Source organism: Diplotaxodon limnothrissa, linkage group LG16 (assembly GCF_057381915.1).
Source record: "Diplotaxodon limnothrissa isolate DT_005_m linkage group LG16, D_limnothrissa_male_GT1.1, whole genome shotgun sequence".
Taxonomy (NCBI): Eukaryota; Metazoa; Chordata; class Actinopteri; order Cichliformes; family Cichlidae; genus Diplotaxodon; species Diplotaxodon limnothrissa.
Window position 1 is genome coordinate 20,622,387 of NC_140611.1, and position 15,195 is coordinate 20,637,581.

Consider the following 15,195-nt stretch of genomic DNA (forward strand, 5'->3'; position numbering starts at 1 on the left):
GATGCGTGTCCCCTCCCGGGCCAGATGGCAGGTCGACTGGATTGGCGCAGACATGCTGCAGGACCGGATGCGCTGTCTACACCGGCTCTCTCTTACACTTTACCCACCTGTTGCTTATGTTGTGTTTCTGTGGTGTATTGACTGTCATGTGCTTTTTGTGCTTGGGTGTTTTTTTTCTGTTCTCAAACTGTTCTCCCATTAGGAGCTCATTCTCAGTGGAGTTTTTTTTTCTCCTCCTCTCACCTCATGTTGTGTATTTTCATTGTTTTTTCCCTATCAGCCTACCTCTCTGACATGTCTCCCCAATGTGATGTTTTTGTAAAGTATGTTTGGTCAGATGGTTCCTTTGTAAGTGCACATGCCCCATTTACTGGGCTGCCTGCTGTAACCCACAATTTCCTTCGGGATTAATAAAGTATTTCTGATTCTGATTCTGATGAACAAGGATTTGGCCTATTGTGTTTAAAAATACCCAATATTATTTCAGTGCTTTTGTTGGAGTGCCACCTTTTGGTACATTTGAGAATTGTTGAGAATTTATTCTTACACAGCAAGTAGAATGGTTGAAGCCAGTTCTATTCACCTTTATTCCTTCCATTTTTTTAAAAAATGTTGTTTATTTTCACAGAAATCGCACCACATCTAACCTTCATTTACCATCACCCTGTGTATAAAATAAGTCACATCTTCTGCAGTTCAGTCTCTGGATGTAAAATTCTCTTTCGACTGGGGATAATCTTTGGAGTACAATCCACTTTTAAACAGACACCATTCTGTAGTTTTATTAGGGTCTGATCAGAGCATGGAGTTGAAAGTGGTTCTGTTAAATTGATTAATAAAGACCATTTAAAACAAACAACAACTTCATATCTTGTAATGGTCAAAAATAACAAGCACATGATTCTGTGAGTCACATGCTGCACTTTTCACTTCATATACCACGTCAATGGTGTTGCTCTCAATTGCAGTTATACCAAAGTCCAGGTAAATTGCATGACGGCTGGTTTAAATGTAATATTTGAGGCCTTTGTTTTCCATTACTTGCATGGTTTACATATTGGAGCAATGCTTTGTACCTTTGTCCACTGACCTCACTGGTCATTTTCAGGGGTTTACACGAATATGTATTTCGTTTACAGACCTAACAACGGTTTTTTTTTCCAGACTTTGGAAAAAAGTCTTTCTTATAACTTTAAGATTTGCGGATGGATGAAGCTGCCTTCTTTTGTGCCAATTACTGCCACCGTTTCCCTTTACGATGTGACTCCATGACACGTAGGCTTCTGATGATAGTGCTTCTGATGAGTACAGACGCTGAAGGTACGTGGATTATCCTTTATTGCTGTTGCTTTGGTCGAAGGTAGAATAGAAAATGTCTTACATCTCTTATTTTAAATAAGAAGAAAACCCGTTTTTTTAGTGAGCTGCCCGCGATCACCTTCGTTTTGGTATTTAATTTCTTCACTGTAGGTGATCACTTCGAGTTTCTACGCTAAACATCAATTGTAAATTATTATGTTTTAAAAATGTTTTTAAAAAATGTAAAAGTGTAGGATTGAGAGTCGTGTTTTGTTTTTATAACCCACTCCTGGCTAAGTACACCTCATCAGTAACTGTTTTTGATATGGGCGAGACGGGCAGTTGCCCAGGGCGGCATCACGGGCATCGGCAAAAAAGTTGCTCGTACTCTGCCCCGACATCATGCCAGCGCATTTTGAGGATGGCATAGACACTGATCGGTGTTCTTACGGCCATTTGCTGGGAGTACGGGCGCCCTCCGTTTGCGAGGCGCGCCCGCTGCTTGCGACACAGGGAGGAGAGGACGGGGATTCTCTGGCTGACTGGAGCAGCATCTAATAACCAACTCGCAAAATAAAACAAAATATAAACAAAACAACAAACACGAAAACACTAGACATTATGATACAGACTTATAATTTGCACCGATGTTTTTTTTCGAAATTCTATACGCGAAAAGTGAGCGCGAGAGCCCTCGGTGCGCCTTCTTGCTGCTGTGCTGAAGTCAAAGTAAACTTTATTGTCATCTCCGCTACATACAGTCCAGTATATAGAGAGACGAGACGACGAGGCTTCAGTTACACCAGTGCAAATAAACAAACAATAAATATAAGACGAGTAAGAAAATAAATATTCACTTTAGGACTAAGGGTAAAGGGATCAATAACAATTTAAAATTTATAATTTACAGTTTGATGATTTAAAGTTTCACACACAACCTGTCCACAGGGGAGGGGGCTGGCTGCTTCCAAATAGAGCACATTTCATTCATAATGTTGTAAATCCAAGACCATCATGTATTCATGATTTGATTCCTGGGTTGTGTGAAATCCCAGAAATAAACCCTAGACAAAGCGAATCTGTGAACTAAGTTGTAGGTTATGTTATGGTGCTCCTTGGGTTGGGGGATGGATGTTCATACTAGAGTGCAAAATTAAAACCAATGGAAGATGGACAAGAAAAGTTCAAAGCCATCAGGTGCTCAGTTTAGAAAAAAAGAGAAAAGCAGAGGAAGAGAAACAATACAGGTAAGCAGATGTGTCATTGGATAAAGGCAGGTCATGTATCCTGAAACAATCAGAATCATAATCAGGATACTTTATTAATCCCTAAGGAAATTATGTGGGTTACAGATGCTCCAAGAAGAAATTGTAAAAATAGCAACAGTAACAGACTAAACTCCAAACAATCCATTATATTACAGATTTTACACAATTAAGAAATAGCACTAATATATGCAGATCACTCAATTATAAATATCAAGGATTAACAGAAGTGATTATAAATAAATATAAAGAAAATTGACAAGAATATTACAGAGTGGAAAAGAGCGTGTGTAAAATGCATGTAACTATTGCAGTGTTTACAGTGTATTAGATGGAGGAGTTGTACAGGGAGATGGCCACAGGCAGGAATGATTTCCTGTGTCATTCAGAGGTGCTTTTTGGTAATCTCAGTCACTCACTGAACGTGCTCCTGTGACTAGCCAGTATGTCATGGAGTGGGTGGGAGGTATTAGTGCTGCAACATGATTGTCCTTATCTTGCACATCTGCCTCTCAGACACCACCCTTAACCCCCCCCCCCCCCCCCCCCCCCCCCCAACACACACACACATACATTATTCATTAAATTTTTGTGTGAATGCTCTTTACAGCTCTCCGGGTGATTGGTGGAAATGTGACCGTGGTTCAAGGAGGTACCGCTATATTATCATGTTATGTCATGGATACCAATGATGACCTGACACAGATTACCTGGCAGAGGAGGACAAGAGAAAAACCTCAAAATGACAATTTTCTAACTATCTTACCCAGAGATGGACCACAGTTTGTCAGTGAACGTGATGATCGATTTAAATATATCGGGAATTTTAATGACAAAAATGGAACTCTCCAGTTATCCAATGTTGCCCTGAAGGATGAAGGCAGCTACACGTGCATCTTCACCTTGTTTCCAAGTGGAAATCAGAAGACAGAAATACCTCTAAACTTGCTTGGTATACTAAACTTTTTTTTAATCTTTATTTTAAATTACTCTTGTGTTTGTATGTGAGAAACAATTATTGTCACCACCTGTCTTGCATGTTCATTTAAATTAGTGCTGTAACTCTCCTAGTGCCTCCTTTCACAAGCGTCAAGGACAATCTTCCCACTTTGGGCACAGAAGAGGTTTTATTTGCTACCTGCACGGCTGCTGACTCGAAGCCTCCTGCAGAGGTGAGATGGCTCACTGGTGCTTTGGGAGAGAAAGTGAGGACGACAACAAACTCCACACAGTATGACAACGGCACGACTACCACAGTCAGCTCTCTGTTTGGTGTTCCTATGAGAGAGATTAACGGTCACCAGGTCCAGTGTGTCATCAGTGGTGACTCCCTGTCTAAAGATGAAAGTCTGCCCTTCACTATACAGGTCTACTGTGAGTATCATCTGTTAATGTATTTTATTTTATTTATTTTTTTATCCATGGTTGATGTATTTGTTATATTTTTTCTTGGAAATCTCTGAAAATTAGCCAGTGGACGCATCAGTCGCAATGCATGAACAGACTCAAGCGCAGGACTCTGTTAGTGAAACAGTTGTACAGTTTATTTATAACAGACAGAATACCTACGACACTACTAAGGGACTGATAGATAATAATAATGATAATGGATTGGATTTATATAGCGCTTTTCTAGGCACCCAAAGCGCTTTACAATACCACTATTCATTCACTCTCACATTCATACACTGGTGGAGGCAAGCTACGGTTGTAGCCACAGCTGCCCTGGGGCAGGCTGACAGAAGCGAGGCTGTCATATCGCGCCATCGGCCCCTCTGGCCAACACCAGTAGGCAAGTAGGGTAAAGTGTCTTGCCCAAGGACACAACGACCAGGACAGAGAGCCCAGGGATCGAACCGGCGACCTTCCGGTTACAGATGCGATTCCCAACCCCCTGAGCCACGGTCGCCCAAATATATATAATCTGTTGCTGAATTCTGAAAACGCTAAAAGCTTTATGTGTAGTAAAGACAAAACATTCCATGTACCAAACTTTGGTTCGACATAATTAAATAAAACAGAGGCAGTTTTACTTTGATGTTTGACAAAACCCTCAAGGAAATGACTAAAACTAAGAAAGTGGACCTAAATGTTTGTTACTGGAAAGAGGATCAAGTCCAATCCAGATACTTTGTTTTGTTTTTCCTCTTTATTCTCGAGTGTGTGCTCTTTTGTTTTTTTAAATGAATGGGAGTGAAACATCCCAAATCTCATGACTTTGCCTCCTGTTTGTCACATTGTAGCATGTTGTCACAATAGATGGGAAAATTCTTTCTGAAAGACAAAAACATCTAGACTGATTAAAAAAAAGACCATTGTTATTGCTAAAGACCGAATCATGGCCTGAACCACACAACATCAGCCTCAGTCCCAAAAGTTTGTCGAGTTTGGATTCAAGATGTAGGAAACATTGGCGAAACATTATTTTCATGTTATTACTGTGTCCTCAGTTCAGGATTAACACAGCTGTCTTTCTGCTCTTGCAGTCTCTCCCACAGAAGTGAACATCAGAGCAAAATCTGAGGACTCATTTGAGTGTGTGACAGAAGCCAACCCAAGTGCAAATTTTACATGGAGCAGGTAAAGTAGCTTGAATAACAGTTTCAGCTGAAACATTCATTTCATTGGTTCTTTTTGTTTGTCGTAAGTGACCTGTGCTGAGCCATGAAAAAAAAGTGCGGTATAGAGTGTTTTTATATGGTTAACAAAGTTTGTGAGGTTTTGTTCATATATAATTTCTCAAATTTCATTCCCAGTAGTCCTATCTGAACTACCATAGCAGAGTTGGATGTTGAGTAAAGTCAGTCATATGTCAAAAGAATGACTGATGACTCATGGTGAGACATCGATCATATGTCTAAACTTCAAATATTTTTACTCCTTGAGTATTGGTCATATTTTAGTGAAATACGCACATGATTATTATGTAATGGTTCCTCACTCAAACTGGGTCATATGTGACCAAAAGTGGAAAATACTGACAATTTGTCACATAGTATAAAATGTTAAGCTTTGGGATGAGAACATGTTGGTTCACAACAATCACTACTGGTTTGGGACTCTTTTTCAGTTCTCAGTGGATTTTAATAGTCATTCATTTTTACAATAAAGCCAAGCAGAGCCAACAGAACTTATCACTTTGTTTCTGTACTTCAGCATTACACAAACGGATAATGATCCAGATGAGCTACTACATCACAGACACTCTCGTTAAGTAGATGTTATAATAAATCATGGTTGGTTCCTCACATAACAATGAATAAAACTGAAAGAAATGTTGTAGCCTACTCAAATGGAAAAGCCCACATAGTAAATAAAGTATCAAATTCAGTTATTTGGAAAGATTTCAGTGTCCCGTGACTATTGATGATAATGTTTTTGATGTTTTTTTATACAGTCCCTTCATCCACTTGTTACTTATTTATTCAACATAAACAAAAATATGTACACTCCTAGCTTCACAGGCAATAATGACTGCTGTCATGCAGTTCTTAAAATGCTTTAATTTTAAGGTATTTGCTGTTACACAGTGGTAACTGTTACAGTTACCACTGGCTCTCAGCGAAGGCGGTCGCACTTTTCTCCTCTCCTCCTTACCCTTATCTTCCCTGCTTAGCCTCTATGTCCTTGTCTTGTCTCGTGTGCATTACTTTCCCTGGAACACTCTCTCACTGTCATTCTCTAAAACCTAAAGAGAATTATGGATTTGATCAACTGGTCTCTGAATGCTATTGACACCCTTTTCTCAACGAGCTCTGTGTATGCTCGGGAGAGCCCGAGTGCCCCGGAGGGACTTTCCCTGCCGGTTACACGATGGACGGGTGGCAGAACTGGAGGGTCATGTGCCTGGCGGGACTGTCGATCGAGGACGCTGAAGATGTCTATCTATTCGGAACCGTGATAACAGGGTTCTTGCTGATCGGAGTTGGCTTAGCCCTGGTTTATCGGAGAAATAAGAGAGCGGAACTGGCTGTTCAAACCCCCCCAAGGCTGCCCGCTGGAATCGAAGCGATGGGACGAGGCGCGACCTCTCACAACGAACGTAATATGGTTAACACCTTGGAGACGCTTACAGCTGCTGTGAAGGCTCAAAATAACACCATTGAGCGTATGGGGGGATACATCAGGATCACTGCAGTTGTGAGGTCTCAGAATCAAAAGAATGACAACACCATGGAACAGAAGTTTGATACCATCATGGGGAGGCTCGCGGCTCTCCAACGGGAGATTGAGAGACCAGCGTCAGAGTGTTAAAGAGCAGCCTGAAAATTCTCCTGGGCTGCTCGCATGGAAATTTACAAAATCAATATCAAAATTGCGGACCCCCATCACGGCGCCAGCTGCAGGCCCAAGGCTGGAGCCGAACAATCACTCCCTGATAACGACTGTGTTATGGCTGTTCTTCCCATTCCATGCAAGGCCACCTGGGTTGGCTGGAAGACTGTTTACTTAGCCTGTCGGGGCGAAGGACACTGTCTCAGCTGAACTCTGGACACACATACACTGATGTGCACACACTGATCCCCCCTCCCTTTCCAAACGCCTTCGACGCTTGTGCCCTACCGGGGAAGATGGCAGTCAACTGGACTAGCACAGACATGCTGCAGGACCGGATGCGCTGTCTACACCGGCTCTCTCTTACCCTTTACCCGCCCCTGTTGCTTGTCTTGTGTTTCTATGGTGTATTGATAGTCATGTGCTTTTTGTGCTGAGGTGTTTTTTCTGTTATTAAACTGTTCTCCCACTAGGAGCTCAGTCTGAGTGGAGTTTTTTTTCTCCTCCTCTTACCTCATGTTATGTATTTTCATTGTTTTTTTTCCTATCAGCCTACCTTTCTGACATGTCTCCCCAATGTGATGTTTGTGTAAAGTTGGTCAGAAGGTTCCTTTGTAAGTGCGCATGCGCCATTAGCGTGCTGCCTGCTGTAACCCTAATTTCCTTCGGGATTAATAAAGTATTCTGATTCTGATAAATCTTTGCTGGTTGCATAGTGGCAGGTTTCTGTTTGATTGTTCTTCAGTTGCCTGGTAAAAGCCGCTGAGCACATTATTTGAATGCCTTCCCTTTATAACCCTGTCACCTGGATACTGAAAGCACTTAATTTCTCTCTCTCCTTCCCCTACACTTTCTCTCCCTCCCTGCTGCTCCTTGATTTCCCCAAACAGCATATTTGCTTACTCAGGTGCTGACAAGGCTCACTCAGTAATTACCCTTCACACACTGTAAAAGTAATGTGAAGGTCACTTGCAACAGTTGTTGATTGTTTATCTCTTAATCTTTTCTCTGCTTTCTTGTGTGAAACACAACCCAAAGAATGGAGAGACCCAGTGTTTTGACAGTTTCTGGTTTTTGGAAGCAGTTTGAATTTTGCTGCTGCTGGCGAGTAGTTTGGACCTGTGGGCTACAAAAGCGCATCTGGTTGTTGGTTGTCCAGGAGGACACAAATGCCTTGGGGTGTGTTTGTGTCAGGAAGGCTATCTGCTGTATAAATCTTCTCCATCAAACATGCTGAGCTACTTACTTTTCTGACCTCATGTGAATAAGAGAGCAGCTAAAAGTAGCTCCTGTTTTTTTCCCCTAGCACTGTAAATATTTTCACTGACTGAGCTCCTTCCAAAAGATACATTTTGGTTCACGATGGTCAGAGAATTAATGTCGCAAAACCAGTTCTCAGGACTCCAGCTGAAGACTGGAAAGTGAAGTGGAAGAAATGTTTATTGATTAGGACATAGCCGTTAAAGTGTGGATCCACACTAAGTAAAATAACAATACAACCCCCCCCCCCCCCCCCCAATATATATATATATATATATATATATATATATATATATATATATATATATATATATATATATATACATATATATACAGCACCAGGGCCCGACATGGTTCACGCCTACTGGCTGAAGAAGCTGACTGCACTCCACGAGCGTCTGGCAGCACAAATGAACCAGCTGCTAGTTAACGAGAGACACCCGGAATGGCTAACTGAAGGCCGGACGGTCCTGATCCCCAAGAAGGGACCGGTCCCCTCCAACTACCGACCAATAACCTGCCTCAGTACTACATGGAAGCTCCTGTCAGGCATCATATCGGCTAAGATGAACAGGCACATGGGTCAATACATGAGCGGGACACAGAAAGGAATTGGCAAGAATACCAGAGGTGCAAAACACCAGCTACTGGTAGACAGAACAATCAGCCGAGACTGCAAGACCAGACTGACCAACCTGTGCACTGCCTGGATTGATTACAAGAAGGCCTATGACTCAATGCCCCACAGCTGGATACTGGAATGCCTAGAATTGTACAAGATCAATGGGACCCTAAGAGCCTTCATTAGGAACTCAATGGGGATGTGGCGTACAACACTAGAGGCCAACTCCAAGCCCATAGCACAAGTTACCATCAAGTGCGGGATCTACCAAGGAGATGCTCTGTCCCCACTGCTGTTCTGCATAGGCCTGAACCCCCTCAGTGAGATCATTAACAAGACTGGCTACGGATACCGACTACGGAACGGAGCAGTTGTCAGCCACCTCCTGTACATGGATGACATCAAGCTGTATGCCAAGAGCGAACGAGACATCGATTCACTGATCCACACTACCAGGCTATACAGCAATGACATTGGAATGTCGTTCGGACTGGAGAAGTGTAGTCGGATGGTAACAAAGAGAGGGAAGGTAGTCAGAACTGAGGGGATTGAACTACCAGAAGGCAACATTGCAGACATAGAGGACAGTTACAAGTACCTGGGGATCCCGCAGGCAAATGGGAACCATGAAGAGGCCGCTAGAAAGGCTGCAACCACCAAGTACCTGCAGAGGGTCAGGCAAGTCCTGAGGAGTCAGCTGAATGGTAAGAACAAGATCCGGGCCATCAACACATACGCCCTGCCCGTGATCAGGTACCCTGCTGGGGTAATAGGCTGGCCAAAGGAGGAGATAGAAGCCACTGACATAAAGACAAGAAAGCTCCTGACCATGCATGGAGGGTTTCACCCCAAGTCCAGCACCCTGAGGCTGTACGCTAAGCGGAAGGAAGGGGGCCGGGGACTGGTGAGTGTCAGCACCACAGTCCAGGATGAGACAAGGAACATCCAAGAATACATTGGGAAGATGGCCCCAACTGACCGAGTGCTCAGTGAATACCTCAGGCAGCAGAAACCCAAGAAAGAGGAGGGAGACGAGGAACCATCATGGAAGGACAGGCCCCTGCACGGTATGTACCACCGGCAGATAGAGGAGGTGGCTGATATCCAGAAATCCTACCAGTGGCTGGACAAAGCTGGACTGAAAGACAGCACAGAGGCACTAATCATGGCAGCACAAGAACAAGCTCTGAGTACAAGATCCATAGAGGCTGGGGTCTATCACACCAGGCAAGACCCCAGGTGCAGGCTGTGTAAAGATGCCCCAGAGACAATCCAGCACATAACAGCAGGGTGCAAGATGCTAGCAGGCAAGGCATACATGGAACGCCATAACCAAGTGGCCGGCATAGTGTACAGGAACATCTGTGCCGAGTATAACCTAGAAGTCCCGAGGTCAAAATGGGAGATGCCCCCAAGGGTGGTGGAGAATGACCGAGCTAAGATCCTGTGGGACTTCCAGATACAGACGGACAAAATGGTGGTGGCTAACCAACCGGACATAGTGGTGGTAGACAAACAGAAGAAGACGGCCGTAGTGATCGATGTAGCGGTTCCGAATGACAGCAATATCAGGAAGAAGGAACACGAGAAGCTGGAGAAATACCAAGGGCTCAGAGAAGAGCTCGAGAGGATGTGGAGGGTGAAGGTAACGGTGGTCCCCGTGGTAATCGGAGCACTAGGTGCGGTGACTCCCAAGCTAGGCGAGTGGCTCCAGCAGATCCCGGGAATAACATCGGAGATCTCTGTCCAGAAGAGCGCAGTCCTGGGAACAGCTAAGATACTGCGCAGGACCCTCAAGCTCCCAGGCCTCTGGTAGAGGACCCGAGCTTGAAGGATAAACCGCCCGCAGGGGCGTGCTGGGTGTTTTTACATATATATATATATACATAAGCAGGTTGAGTTTAGTATAATAAAATTGTAACAGGCCAGTTATAACCTGTCTCGAAGCATATGTACTGTTGTATGGAGACCTGAACACTACCTGCCTTTGTAGTGGTGTTACCATGGTTGTCTGGGAACTCTAGAGAAGGATTATGTAAACCTGTTTCAGCTCAGCAGACAGAAACTGAAAAGACTCCTGAGAGATAATCTGAGTTCCTCTCAGATCCAAAAAACAAAAGGTGATAATGTTGGTGACCCATATGGATGGCGCCGTTGGAGAGATGTGAGATTAGACTAATAATAAGCAGTCATCCAGTCATACTTGTTCTTTAGAGTAGGTTATAGGATGTATTAACAGTTCACATTTAAATGAAATGAAATAATGGGTCCTAAAATGATACAGTGTGACTCAGCAGTCCTTCTTGGCTTCTCTGTCTGTAGTTCACTGCTTATCCATTAGATTCTGTCAGTCTGCCCCAGGGCAGCTGTGGCTACAACTGTAGCTTGCCTCCACCAGTGTGTGAATGTGAGAGTGAATGAATAGTGGTATTGTACAGCGCTTTGAGGTTCTCAAAAAGCGCTGTTATTATAGATGTGAGGAATTCCTGGTAAATGCAGTGTTTATGCATTTAAACAGTTAAGTGGTGTTTTATCTTAAGTGGCTCTTAAGATGCATTAATTCATTCTGAGCCTCTTGAGAGAGCAACCCCATTCTGCTCATGTTAGTAATGTAAATTAACAGTGGATTGAGAAGTTTTATCATCTGGCGTCAGAATTTCCTGCTGTTTAGATGTGGCCCGTTAAATCCTCATATCAATGCTCCATAAAAGATGATAAAAAACATCAAAATCTTGTGAGTTACAAATTGACGTACAGGATGCTAAACAGGGAGTTAGCTGGGCCGCTCTCCAGAGTAGTGTGGTTTGAAATCTTACTAAAATTAAGCTTGTTTTCACACAAAAATAATTGAACATGTTAAGTGGGATGTATTTTTGTATTTAGGTGAAAATTAAAAAAAATACAAAATCTTGTTGTGGGCAAGAAAAGATCTATTGCAAAGAGATAACCAAAATGTGTTTGACTTTTAGCACAACTCACACTTTTCTGCTCTTTCTGTACATTTCATGTTGAGTCTCATTCATGTTTTTCCAGATCTGGCCAGTCATTGCTGCAGTCTGCTGTCAAAGTAGATGGTGCAAAGCTACAACTGCTGAGCTTGACCTCTGATCTAAATGGCCTCTATCAGTGTGAAGCATCTAACGCATATGGAAGTAAACACGGTCAGCTTTATGTGCGTGTGGCATCAGGTAAGGTCAGCTTGGATATCTGTTTCTGATTTTTGGATTTGTGCTTTTGTGGCTGTTGTGTCATTCTGATATTACTCTGTTTTCTTTTCTGTGCACTTCTATGAGGAAAATAATTAGAAACTTGAACATCTAAGCTAAAAGTGAAATGATGGACTCTACCTATGTATGTATTCCACTAATCTTTAGTAAGAAGCTATCTTAAAGAAGTGCTTCCTTTAATCTGTAGCATCATCCTGTGTTATACCAACCATCTGCATGTCCTCCTTCACTACATCCGTGCACCACCTCTGTGGTCTTCTGCTTTTCCTCCTACTTGACAGCTCCATCTTCAGCATCCTTTGTCCAGTATATCCACTATTCCTGCTCTGCACATGTTCAAACTATCTCAGCCTTGCCTCTCTTTGTCTGCACGCCACTTCATCTGAGCTGCAACTCTGATGTACTCATTTCAAATCACCCGTGACGCTCGTCTCCACACACTCGAACCCTCCCTTCCTGCACTCTCTGCTTCATCTCTCTTGTGCACTGTCTGTTGCTTTGGATGGTTGACCCCAGGTATTTAAAAGAATTTACCTTCTGTATCTCTGCTCCCTGCATATTCACTGTTACTCTGCATTCACGCACATGTTCTGCTGACTTAAGTTCTTTTCACAATAATCCGATGCACTTCCAGATTCACTAGCTGTTCTTGGTCTCCAGCTTCACACTTAGCTCAACTATAATCCTTTTTCTTTTGCCACCTTTCTCTTTGCTGAATTTCATTGTACAGAGAAATGCTTTTCTTTGTACAATAAACATTTTGAATCTTGAGCCCAGAGCCTGTCTTAATTCCACCCTGAATTCTGCACATTTTTTCCTTCTTCAGCTTCCACCGTGTGATCCTTGCCTCTGTTTTCACTCACTTTCTCTACTTGACCTCCAGAGTCATCCAGCAGACTACCATGCAATGCTTGGTAGTCAGTGTGTGTGAATGTGAGAGTGAATGAATAGTGGAATTGTAAAAGCGCTTTGGGTTCCTTGAAAAGCGCTATGTAAATGCAATCCATTATTATTATTGTTATTATTATTATAATAATAATATTATATTATTATAATAATAATAATATTATATTATTATTATAATAATCCAATTAAATCCAATCCAATAAAAATCCAATAAAATCCAATCCATTATTATTATTATTATTATTATTATTATTATTATTATTATTATTATTATTATTCCTAGCTGCGCTCCTCCCTGACACTACTTTACAGTCTCCTACATAAAATATAATCCCCCTGTGTGGATCTTCCCCCACTCATAGGTCAGCCTGTGTTCCTCTGTCTTCCAAAAATAAGTGTTCAACACCTTTTCACTGAATCCAGAATCATCTGTCCTCCAATTTTCTCCTTTACTCTCTCTTTACATTGTATTAAACTGCTCTCTTCGTTTGGATATAGTCCCTATATTTAAAGTCTCACCTTCATACCCCTATCTTTGCTTCTCTCTTGCTGACTTCAAATACCCCTACCCTTGCCACTTTTGCCACTTCTTTTATGGTTGGCCATCAGTATCACAGTTTCTACCAGCATCCTGTTGGCCAAAAGCCAAAAAGCCAAAAGTCATTGTAAACCCCCATTATAAACACAGCCACCCACTGATCCAGTGTGGAAATCTCATTCTTTGTAAGCCACGTGCTTGACTTCTGTTGGGTGGATTATGTTTCCTTATTGTCTCAGTCTTATGAATTAAGTTTGTAATAAAAAACTAAATGTCATAAAAGTGGGAAAGAACAATCATCTCATTCTCATGTTCTTCATTATTGTGTCCCTGTAGGAGCATGCCCTGCTGCTTGGGTCTTATTTGGTGTTTTGCTTTTCCTGAATGTTGTTGGTGCTGCAGCATGGTACTTTTATAAACGTGGATGTTTTCAAAGGTATTTCATATATTAACTTGCATGTATCTAATATCTAGAATAATATGTAGTACTTCTCATTTTAAAGCTTATGTACCTCTAGAGACCTCTACAGGCTGCCATTAGGAATCAGGATGAAATCCTTGAACACATTGTCAGGCCCTACGCTGGTTCCGTTGATCCTGGTTTCCTCCTTTTGTACAATAATGCCTGACCTTAATAGGCGAGAATATGCAGGCAGATGAAAGAATTGGTACTAATCACCCAAACCCCTTTGATTTTCAGGGTAGCGTTGAATTCAGCCCTCTGTAGGTAGATCATTTTCATTTCTATTAAACAATGTGGCATCCATTTGTTCCTTACACATTACCCAGTCCGTATCAGTATAGATATCCAGATGATTTTTTTTCCAGTATTACAAGGGGCCAAGTCACATTTTTGTTACATTCTGTGAAAAGCAAAGTGCATTAGTTAGCTTGGTGCAATAGAAATACAAAACGTTCTCTCCACCTGTCCAGCACATTCTCCTCATTGTCTAGGTTACCAGACTGTAGGTAGCTCAGAGGCTGTAGTTGCTATTCTTAGTGGGGAAACTGTCATGTGTGGTACCCTCAGTGGTCTTGAAGAAGCGGTCTTTGGTCCAATAAGAATGCAATTGTGTTAGTCTACCCCAAATGAACCACATCCTACATGGCGTTTCCTGGCTTTATAAAAGTGAATCCCTGGACAAATATATTGTAACTGAAGACAGATGCAGTAAAAAGACTCACTGCCTGCAAAGTATTCAGACTTTATTTATGATTGAAGGTAATACAGAAGTTTTGTTCAAATCCTTCAGTTGCAGCTGAGTCTGCATTTAAATTGTACCTTTATTGTTTTATTTCAAATCTACTGTTCTAGTGTACAGAGGCTAAATTTTAAAAGTTGATTTAATGTCCACAAATTTGCAGCCTCTGTGAATACTGTGTCACTATTTTGTACGGTAGGAGGTCTTTAAACCAACATGGTGGCAAGCAGCATGACACAAAACTTCCCCGGAGTGTGAGAAACGAAGATCACGGACCAGAGGAAGAAGACCTACGGAGAGATCAAGAGGTCAGTAACCGTTAACTTGTTCATATACTTCGTAGCTCACTTTTGTTTCTCCTACAGTTAAATAAGTCTCTGAAAAAAGTACATTAATTATTTATTTTAATGTTAACTACTGTTATGCAGTTACTGGAGACACAATTATAGTTTTAGTTGTGTACAAGGCATTTTATTACATCTATCTTACTTGAAAGAGCTGAGCTACAAGAAAAAAATCATTTTATTAATGTGTGTGTTAAGTGTTATAGAAGTTTAAATGTTCTTTGTTAAATCTGCTGACACTGAAAGTATTTGCATTT

At 42.0% G+C, this 15,195-nt stretch overlaps 1 protein-coding gene across 1 annotated transcript; it reads left to right on the forward strand.

The window, feature by feature from the left end:
• The first annotated feature begins 1,205 nt into the window (after nt 1-1,205).
• Nucleotides 1,206-14,917, forward strand: LOC146616094 (poliovirus receptor-like). Its single transcript, XM_085374281.1, has 7 exons — nt 1,206-1,320; nt 3,175-3,516; nt 3,636-3,938; nt 5,051-5,144; nt 11,755-11,909; nt 13,729-13,828; nt 14,794-14,917. Exons 1-7 carry the CDS (start codon nt 1,206-1,208, stop codon nt 14,915-14,917), a joined length of 1,233 nt encoding a protein of 410 aa, XP_085230407.1.
• Nucleotides 14,918-15,195: the final 278 nt, after the last annotated feature.